Source organism: Clarias gariepinus, chromosome 8, assembly GCF_024256425.1.
Source record: "Clarias gariepinus isolate MV-2021 ecotype Netherlands chromosome 8, CGAR_prim_01v2, whole genome shotgun sequence".
Classification (NCBI taxonomy): domain Eukaryota; kingdom Metazoa; phylum Chordata; class Actinopteri; order Siluriformes; family Clariidae; genus Clarias; species Clarias gariepinus.
Window position 1 is genome coordinate 13,396,412 of NC_071107.1, and position 11,307 is coordinate 13,407,718.

Genomic DNA, 11,307 nt, shown 5'->3' on the forward strand with positions numbered 1-11,307 from the left:
TGCACTGAAAATAGTTTCACTCCTTTGAATGTTAATGTCTAATAATTCAGTGACAAATACAAAATGTAATCCGTGAGAAATAACGCTTAACGTTCCATCTTTACGCTTAACGGAAGACACCCAAATGATTAACGTCCATGCTTGAAGAAAAGCTAAAAAAGTTACATCTTTGAAGTGGGTTAACTTTGATAGTATGGATAATATTAGTCTAAAATAGTTATAAATACTGATTTGTTTATCGTTCTTATATGACATAAAATACATTCGTATTCTAAATATCTAGGAATCTGGCGTATATTGTAGTCTTTAGTTTAACAAATGTTATGGAATAAAAATTGAAAATGATATAAAAACAGGCATCGAAATTATAAAATGCATTACATTAATGCAATTATTGCAAAAGCAATTACTATCCGAAACAGATGTGTTTGTTGTTGCTGTGTTATTAAGTAAAATTCCAAAAAAATATGTTTGTTTATACTCGATATAATCGATATAGGCTACTGAAGATATTTTTTATCATTTAAAGTTGATGCACGCATATATTTATTCAGTATCTTCTTAAGAGCCCGGCATTTCGCATGTACGTTTATAGCACGCCCTGTGCATTTATTTAACGCTGTGGGTTTAGCTGTGTTGATGTAGGTTATTTACTGCACAGGGTGTGAACGTGGGGCTGTGGCTGTGCGTGCGCGCGCGCGCGTCACCCGCCCTTCCCGACCATTGGCCGCTGAGCCGAGGGATTTCCGCGACCAATAGACGAAAAGGGGAAACCACACGTACTTCCGGTCCGAGAAGTAACGGTCGCGCAGGACTCCGACTTGCTAGTCGGTTGCGAAGCGATGGTGCTCGAGGGGACCGAGGTCTGGGTGTAAAGCTGCGCGGAGACTGGGGCCACGCAAACCATCTGTCTGCCTGTGAATATGAGCAAGGAAGAGCCGCCGCGCCGAGCCGCGTCCTTTAAGTTCACCATCGATAGCATTCTCAATCTAAAATCAAGCGCACGAGCGTTTGACAGCTGTCACTCGAAGGCGCCTCGCGCTCCAGTCAGCGGAGACGCGCTTCCTCTTCAGCGCGATGACACTCATGGTAGCGTGTCCTCTGCTATTGCTTGTGCAAATATCAGGCAACAGAACATGCAGTTTTTGGACACTATTTTTCCCTTTCCGTACTTTAACTAACCATTTTTTCTTTCAGATCGCGCGCGTGCAGACATAAGCCCAGGATGCGAGGATGATTCTTACCAGAGCTCCGCCGGAGGAAGCGCAGACACGCGCGACAGCGGCACCGAGAAGAGCACGCGGACCACGGCAGCGGCGAAAAAGAAAACGCGCACCATCTTTTCCAAGCGCCAGATCTTTCAGCTGGAGTCCACTTTCGACGCCAAACGCTACCTAAGCAGCGCAGAGCGTGCGTGCCTGGCCAGCTCTCTGCAGCTCACCGAGACTCAGGTGAAGATCTGGTTCCAGAACCGGAGGAATAAATTAAAAAGGCAGCTGCTGTCGAGTGAAATGGACGGAGCTAGCACCGAGTTCAGTGACAGCGCGAAGACATTGGCGCTTCCGCTTTTCTATAAAGAAAGCGCTTTATTAGGAAGATGTTTATTACCGACTCCTCTGCCGCTCGTGTATCCGGGAAGCAGCGCGCCTTATCTGTGTTTCTCAAACGCCAACAAATACTTCGGGCTTTTCGAAGGGGATGTCTGACTTTCTCAAAACCACTTTTAAAAGGTCACTATATATATATAGTATATAGTATAAAATTAAAACAAACAAACAAAAGCAAATAAAGAAACAACAGTAAAACAATAGTCAAGTTAAAAATTATATAGCCTACGTTATTTTTAGCTTGACTTCTTTTACTGTTGTTGTTTTTTGTTTGTTTGCTTGTTTGAATTTTTTTGTTGTTTTGTTGTTTTGATTTTCTATTTTCATTTAATTCTTTTCTTGTTCCTTTTAGAATATCGGCTTTCAGGGACAAGTTTATTTCTATGCAAAGCTGAAAAGCTGATGTATTTATTTATAAACCGTAACTATTTTGATATAGTCTGACATATTTTATAGCCTATCTTATGACATCATAATGAGCAAAAGCCATATCCACACCAGTGCCAATCACATCATTAATACAAACATTTATGCCATTATTATTACATTATTTTTATTATTATTATTATTATTATTATTATTATTATTATTATTATTATAACTTCGCCAAAGATCGATGTGTGTGTGTGTGTGTGTGTGTGTGTGTGTGTGTGTGTGTGTGTGTGTTTATAACCTGCATATAGGTAGGCGTGCATCCCAAACATGCTCAATTCATCCCATTTTAAATGAATGTAAATGCTATTTTCTTTTTCTCATTTGTTTACTGCATGTTTATTTCTTGTTCATTTTCTTTTTTCATCAATCTCTTCTGGGTGTAACATAGCCAAGTAGTTCACATTTAGGCCTCTTCGCACCTTTTTTATTAAATTTCCTGTTTTACACTTACTTCTCAAACACTTTTTTTGCTCCTACATTTAGCAACACATAACAAAATCCACAATTGGTTAAATACTTAGTGTTGTCTTAACTCTCACAAGTGTTCATTTGTGTACATCTTCACTTATATAAATGCTATAGGATTGAGTATATCATACAAATACTGTTTACTATGTGTTAATTCAGCACTGGAGTATTTAGTACACATGTGCTGTATTTAAACCCTCTTTGGCAGAATATGGTGTTTCGATTGATGTAGAATCTTCTTAATCCTATTTCAGCCTGGATAATGTTGATTAAACATGTGAGTGTGCTTTTACAGGAAAGCAGGCTGACAATAATCCACCTGAAATCCACATGCTTTTAACATTTTTGGGGGGATCGAACAAACTAAAATAGGCAGTACATTTGCGCTAAATCTTCCCAAATGGTTTAAATCATCTCAAGTAGCAATCCTGGTCATACTCTGCCTGAAGGAGTAAATCAAGTAATGGTAATTTTACTGAAAATGCATAAAACATTAAACTATAATTAAATGAGCAATTTGGTGGGTGTATGGGCAGAAAATATTTAAGATTGAAGGCTTAAACATTAGAGGCACTTAGTTCTTAACTGTATGTTTAAAACAGCAATTCTCACACAGTATAAAAATTGCACAGTGCAAAATGTCACAGGAGAAATGTGACAAATGCTCAGCAGCCATGTGAAGCTGTAGCAACTGAAGTAGACATGCAACTTTCATGACTATTATCATGAGAATTAGAAGTGCAAATTTAACAGATAATGTAAAGTTTGTGCAAACAATTTACTTATTCAAATACAAAGAGCAGGGATTTGCAGCTTCTTTGTAGCTTATGTGTTAAAGTTTTTTCTTCTTACATGTTATCACACATGGAACCCATTTACACAATATGGTTTACATTGTTTTAGCCAGATGGTTTTATATTAGACTGTAGGCTTTATTTCCTGACAAGTTCAAAATTAATTGTCAAAAGTTTGACCAGCCTATCAGTCCCATCAGGAAATAAGAAATTAAATGTAAAAACTTCAACTCTAGAATTAGTGCACTGGTTGTTTTATGCATTTTAAGAGAGTGGGCACAACAGTCATGGAGATAATCTATTTTAACAATCCAGGGCTTTGTACTTTTGTTAACATAATATGGTATGTTTGAATAAAATTAATAAGATTGCGTGCACATTTTTAATGGTTTCTGCATAAGGTATGAAATTCATGATTAATTTGCAAGAATTGACACAAGCTAATCTTTCTGAAAATTTTATTTGTGACCATATGTATGGTCCATTCAAATCTATTTAAACTTAGAATGGGCCATATAACACTAGACCAACTTTACGTTTACATTCAGCAGATGCACTTATCCAGAGCAACTGACACATTGTGCAGACAGAATGAAGAACATCAGGAAGGCATCTTTTGTCACTCTAAATGATTTGTTATGCCCTAACCTTTATAATATCTTGACAAATTTCTACAGCAGGGAATAGTAAACACACAGTCGAAGTTCAGCTAATCATTCAGCTTTTAACTTGGCAGCATGGAACATTGCTCCAAATTAGGTGAAAAAAATGTTTTAACAAGCCTCCCACTGTTTCAATAATTTAACAGCGTGACCTTAATGTGAAATGTATTACCTAGTCTGAGTCTCAACAACGATGAACCAGCAAAGTATAGAGTGTACATGATACAGAAATCTTCATTTTATAATAAAAAAATTCTGTGTTGTAACTGGAGATTAAATAATCTACAAATCTTTTATATTTAGTCAAATTACATAGTTAAGCATGTTCAAAAAAGGAATTTTGTAAAACTTTGTTATTAATAAAAAATATTTTAAAATTATTTTTACAACAGTAATATAATGACTTAAATTATATAATTGATAAAAAAAAATAAATTAAGAGAAAAAAAATAGTTAACAGTAATTGGAACATCACATCCATAATCAAAAACAGACAAAACGGAAGGATCCGGTATAGTGTTTATATCCACTATTATTACTGAAGAGCTCTGACTTAACTTCTTGCATTCCTTAGATGATTACATTTACAATTAAGCTATTGCTATCAAACCATAAAATAAAAGTTATAAAAGGAATAATAATAATTGTGTCAAATGACACCAGTCCATAAGAAGTGTTTAAAAAAATTGTGATTAGATTGACATTCATGTTTTTGCTTAAGTAAGTGCATTATCAAAAAGTGAATACTGTAATTTATATATATACTGAGCTAAAACACATTGCATAGATAATATTGGAGGACTTTTTAATTTTTGGGGGAATAACAGACTATTTAGTTTGTTGTTCAATAGGTGTGTAAAAAAAAAAGTAGGTCTCACTTTTAAATGTTTTCCGTACATACTTATGTTTAAAAATATATACTTGCAATCCCTTCACAAATGAAGAGGGAAAATGTGACTGGACTCATTAGACAAATATGATGTATGATAAATAATTCCATTTCCATTTTCCTATTCTTCCAGAGACCAAAACTTAGAGACCAGGGGTTAGGTGTGACTAACTGATGCCTGCAAGATTTTCTTTTTTTTAGGCCAATGAATTTCATGAATCAGCACCTTCCTACATTCCTCCAGAGATCACATACGTACTAGCGCTTACTCAGATACAAAAAGAGTTTAAAATGTATATAAACACATACACTGTACATATTTTTTTAACTGTTTATGTCAATGGCACAGATAAATATACTACATTATATTTGGGGTGTATTTACATATATTATCATATATATTTATGGTACAGAAAGAAACACTATTGTACACACTGTATTTAAAATTTCAATATTATTATTATTATTATTATTATTATTATTATTATTATTATTATGAATGTGTCTAGGAAGAGGATAAAAAAATTCTACTGTAAAATTATAATACAAAATTCCATATAACCTCATCAGCGAGGATTTATTGCTGAAAATAATCCAACATTGATTTATGTGCATACTGATATTTTGATTATTTATTGGGTCAAAAGGATTTTCATTTCTGAACTGTCACCTCAACATATTTGCATTAAACTCACAAACAGTGATTATCTTGGAATTAAAAGTATTTATCAGTTACTTATTATTTGAGTTATCAAGGTCTAGATTTACCCTAATTAATTAAACTGTCCAGTAAAACAGGTTAAAAACAATTAGAACTCAATCATAGATACAATAAATTTAATCATGGTGGATGGCTTAATCTTTATGGGCGTGGGCCATGGAAACCTTACCCACCAGATTACAGTTGTGATGTACACATGCCTCCCAGATTGGGTTTCGGACAGTTTAGACAGTGTGAGACAGAGATTTTGATTTTTGTGCTGTGGTCTAGGACTCATCGCGGATCCTCCATATTGGATTTCATCCATGCTTTCATCTATCTCTGCAGTACATCCCATTAATGCATGTGATCTGTTAATGGTGCAGTGTAGTGTGTGTGTCTACGTCTGTGTGAGGGGCACAGCAGACTTCCTGTCTCTGCGAGAGACCGACGTTTGAAAACAGAGAGAACACCTTCTGTCGCCCTGCACTTTGCTCCAAAACCACAAGGTTCAAATGACCCTGCGGCCTCTTGCAGCCCTTTGCATCACACCAACACACCCATGCTGGGTCAGAGAAACTTAAAGGTCCAGCAAAATCCATTAGAAACAGTGACTGATCAAAGAGGCCACAACGTAAACATGCCATATGTACTAGTCTATGGGTATCGATGACTAGGGGAGCTGTACTGATGTCCTTATAGTGCCTCATTGATTGATTGCACTGTTAGTCAAAGAATAAATGACAGTTTCAGGTTTCATACGTCACGCTCTGCTGCTCAACCAGTGGTAAGATTCTTACCAACCTCAGACTCACTCATCACAATCCAATACTGATAAATTGATGGACATTATTATGAGCATGCTTTCAATTATGGGTTATGAACATCCCTTTTTTTCAGCTGGGGCCTTTCAAACACACCCACCACAGAAAATGTTGAAACTGTGTCTGCATTATAGACTTATTTATTATGAAAAGCAGAAGGACTAGAAGGGGAAAAACGTGCTGGAAAAAATTACACAATCACAACTTCTACAGTTTTCAATAGAAAAAAACTTTCAATTATAGAAAGCACAGCCAAATGTATAATTTTTCTCGCACTCAAAACTTTCTGTTTGAATAAGCACATGCATGAGTGTGGCTGCGTGTGTGTGTGCAAGAGTTTGTGCCGGGGTGTTTGGGTGCTGGAGATAGCATCTCCTAAAGTGGCCTCCCACCAGCCACCAGAGACTCTCGAGTTTCGAATGGCTTGGCTTGCGAATGCCTGGCGATGGCAACCCGTATTACCCACAAGCTTCAGAGGCAGACATGCTGTCTGCATGATTGACAGTTGATCTAGGGAGGGTTAGGGCAAACCAATGAGTAACAACTACCCAGTCATAAGTCAGACAAGACTTGAGAGACGAACGTATGTATTCAATGTTGTGTTTTCGGGATAATAAAGTATTCCTTTAAACTATTAAGTCAGGGATTATTTAATCATTAAATATATTAAGGACCAAAGCTGGAGATCTAACAATAAATCTCTAAACCACTAAGTAGTGGGTATTATGGGCCAAACCCTGATTGTAGAAAACTGCAGCCAATCATATAAGAAATAATACGATTTATGACCTCAGGATTGCAGTGTTCTATCCGTCAATTTGGTTGGAAATCACTTAAACATGTTTCTCACCAGTTGATACTTTATATCACCTTGGTATTGTTTTTGTATTTTGCAATGATTTGGTATAATATCTGAATACATTTGTTTTTTAGTTTATTTCTTTAAACATACAAATAAACTGTTTTTTAAAGACTATCTCTAACAATCAATAATCATCCAGCATGTATGCAACATAAGATGCCCTAACCCATCAATATCAAATTTCTATTTACACTTCTATATAAAAAAACAGATTTGTAGCCTCACTTTAGAAAGAAGAGAACTTTTAGCTGCACCATATTTACAGGACATGTAACAGTTATTATAATTGACCTATTCTAGCATATTAGAAAGTCTTCAGCATAGCAGAAATCTAATATTGTGGATAACATTAAAAAACATTATAATTAAATATTAAGGACAATGGCTCATGCAATGTGCTTAATAAATTGAAGTTGCTGAAGTAACTAAAGAAATGAGTAAGAAAATATTGTGTTTTATTTTCTAATACTGTTACATTTCTTACAATTAAATCTCTCTGTAAATATCTCACTCTCTTACTCTCTCACTCTCATTGTCTATGCCACTTAATCCTGTATAGGGAGTCACAAGGGGCCTGGAGCCTATCCCAGGAAACGGGTGTTACCCGCGAACCCAGGTAACACCCACCAATCAGGAGAACATGAAAACTCCATGCACACAGAGACCTGGCCAGGAACAGTACTAACCACTAAACCACCGTCCCAACTAACACTGTAAATGTCTTGTTTTGAAAAATTACATTAGCTTTTAAAAATGCAATATTGTATTTAAATCTCAGAAAGGACCAATAAAACTGAAAATTATATAATGTAGTTTAAATAGGTTTAAAATGTTTTCCTCTGCCCACTTTAAATTGGTTATTGCTATCTAATGTGATTAAACAATTATTAAGAAACAGATAGAAGCAAACATTGTAGAATAATTAAATTTTTCCAATTTGTTTTGGAATTCCCAGTAAGTTCTTGAGATTTGTAATATAAAACAACCAAACAACAAAACAACATAATAAATATAGCAAAATAATTGAAACTTTTTTCAGCATAACCATCAATAAAACTGTTAAAATCAGACAAGCTTTTTTATTACCTTACACCTTGCCAGCCCTTAGCACTGACAACTATTTCTGCTACTACTACTACTATTACTCAATGCACATTGAGTGTGTGGAAGTCAGCAGGAGTGTGAAGGGTAATTTCCCATTCATTGAGCTTGACATTGTTAATCACAGTTTTGGGTCAAGTAGGCTCAGCTGGGGGTGGGTGTGTACGAGTACATCTGTTCAAAAATGAGCCAGAGAGAGAGAGAGAGTATTCTTCTGCACGAGTAAATAGAGGCCGTTGGAGCTAAGGGCCATTCAGTAGTTTGACCTCTTGACAACTTAAGGTTGTAGTTTTTGGCAACCTAACATTTACAGGCAGACAAAGTTGAAATTCATATTTACAACTAAAATATACACTCTGTATGCTCTGTATCCACTGCTGGGTTGTTTTTATAAACACATTGTTAGGTTGTTAATTTCTTTGTCAAAATTCTGGATTATTTCAGGTACTTTAAACACATTGTTGTGTTGCTCTATGTTGGGTCAAATTAAATGTAGTGAGTCACTTACAAATAAACACCTGGTTGTGTTATTTTGACCCAACAACTGGTTTATTGTTTATTCTTTGGTTCCTCCACACGGGAGCCTGCAAAATGTTTGAAATATTTATTGAATAAAAAATCAAATGGAATGTGTCAACCCAGCAAGAGTGTTAATTTTACCCACTGGTTGGGTCAAATAAAATAACCCAGCACTTTAACATTTAACCCAGCTAGAATGTCAATTTAACCCTTGTTGGGTCAGATGAACAATCCAGAATTCTGAGTTAAATGGTCAAACCGAGCTGGGCCAAAACAACCCAACGCGTGTTCTGTCCAATAGTAACCCAACAGCAGGGTTATGGTTGTTGTTGTTTTTTTAACCAACAGTTTTTAGAGTGTAGATATAGATATAGAGATACATAGATATATACACATACTGTATATGCATTTTGGATTTGTTAAAAACAATAAGTTATTCTTATATTCTTAAACTGAAAACTCATCATCTCTCCAAAAAAAAGCTCCAAATAAAAAATATTAAGATTGTTCTAGTCATATTCTGGTTGTAGAGTAACAAGTAAGTAGCGTGTGTTCTATTAAACAATTGATTATTACATTAAATCTCCCTTAAGTTGTATGTTGAATACAAAATAAAATACAATGGAATGTGCCATTATATGAGAAAATGCTCAATTACAGGGTTGTGTGGTGTGACCTTAAATAAAGCGGCGATACGTTTTAAACCACAACACAGATTTTTTTTCCACATCCTAAACTGTTTTCTTTCTTTTTTACAAAATCAATTTCCAAGATTTACAATAAATTGCCACAAAATATTGACATTAGTTTATAATTAATTAATTTAGTTCCGGTTCTCTCTCGTATGAATATTTCATTACTAATGCAGTAAGAAATATGTAAAAACATTTTCAAATATTCCAATAGAAATGTTCACAGGTGGCTCAGTGTTTAGCACTGTGGTCTCACACCTCCATTGATGTGGGTTTGATTCCCACCTCAGGTGTGTGTCCATGTTTTCTCCAAGTACTCCATTTTCCATCCACAGTTGAAAGATATGAAGATTAGATAAACTGGTGTTCCCAAACTGACCTTTGTGTGTGCCCTTAGATGGAAGGGCATCCTGTCCAGAATGTATCCCACTTCAAGTCTCCTGAGATGATGCCTCCAGGCCCCCATACATCCAGGCCCCCATGACCCAATACATATTTAATGTCTTTTAAAATATAATAAAATGCACTTACTGTATATTTAATTACAGTAACATAATTTTCGCGAATCATTAATAAATTAATAAAAAACAAATTTTACTTCATGTTATTAGTCTCAAATAGGGTGATCAGTGTTTCCACCCTACCTTTATATAACAATTTTCTTTGTTTTCCAAATAAAAATGTGTAAAGGAAGTTTAATCTGTGTAGAAATTTGAGTTTGGGCTCATTAAGGATTTTGCTGGAGTTGCTCTGTTTGCTTGTTAAAATAAAATTGACTTTGATTGTCTGAAACGCCTGAGGAGTGAGAAAACTAGCACAGCATGCATATGTGTGTAAACAGATGACATTTGGGGTCTAAATTAGGGAGGATTGCACTTTGGCCCCAGGGCAAGATCATTAATGGTAAAAGAGAAAACCCCAGATGTCAGAACAGACACAAAAAGAAAACAATAAGAGCTTCATTTATAAGCCATATAATAATTGTACACATATAGATTAAGCCATAAAATTTAATCTTAAGTGGTTTGCAATGTGGCAATTATGGTAAATCCACAACTTTTCTCCATGTCACACAAGCAAGTCGCTCTTTATTTATTTATTTATTTAGTTTAATTCAAAGCACTAATTCATTTCTAAATAAACTATACTTAATTGGCATTGCATGTATTATAATTATTATTATTATTATTGTTGTTGTTGTTGTTATTATTATCATTATTATTATTATTATTATTATTGCCTATATTAACAATCACAAGGTCAATTGACATCAAATTTGCACAGATCATGTCAGTTTACAAATTTACTTTGTTACATTGTTTACATTAAGACAATTCAAATGTTTCACTTTTTTACATGTTTTTGATATTTTACATGTTTCTATGTTTGTTTCACGTTTCACTTTTTTAATTTTTTTGTTTCACGAGTAGGTCATGTGTTTTCATTTTGCATATGTGATTTTCTCTTTTATTCCACATGATCACATATTTCTCACATGATATCACTCATGAACCTATGTGCGCGGGTTTAGACATAGCATACAGTATATAATGCAGCTTTTTTTTTCCATTCAAGAAAAGTGTTTAAAAATAATCTAAGTAACTGGCTGATGATTGAGAGCATTCGATTGCACTGTAATGGCAACATCAATTCCACTGCATTTTTTTTTTTTTTTTTGCAGAATGTCAAATTATTTCCCCTGCTTTGTTGCAAAAAGGTTAAACACAGCCATAACTGCAACACAAAACCATGCA

The 11,307-nt window shown here is 34.9% G+C and overlaps 1 protein-coding gene across 1 annotated transcript; it reads left to right on the forward strand.

The window, feature by feature from the left end:
- The first annotated feature begins 804 nt into the window (after window positions 1–804).
- Window positions 805–2,186, forward strand: hmx4 (H6 family homeobox 4). Its single transcript, XM_053502691.1, has 2 exons — window positions 805–1,089; window positions 1,198–2,186. The coding sequence occupies exons 1-2, from the start codon at window positions 924–926 to the stop codon at window positions 1,704–1,706; spliced, it is 675 nt and encodes a 224-aa protein (XP_053358666.1). The 5' UTR covers window positions 805–923; the 3' UTR covers window positions 1,707–2,186.
- The last annotated feature ends 9,121 nt before the right edge of the window (window positions 2,187–11,307 follow it).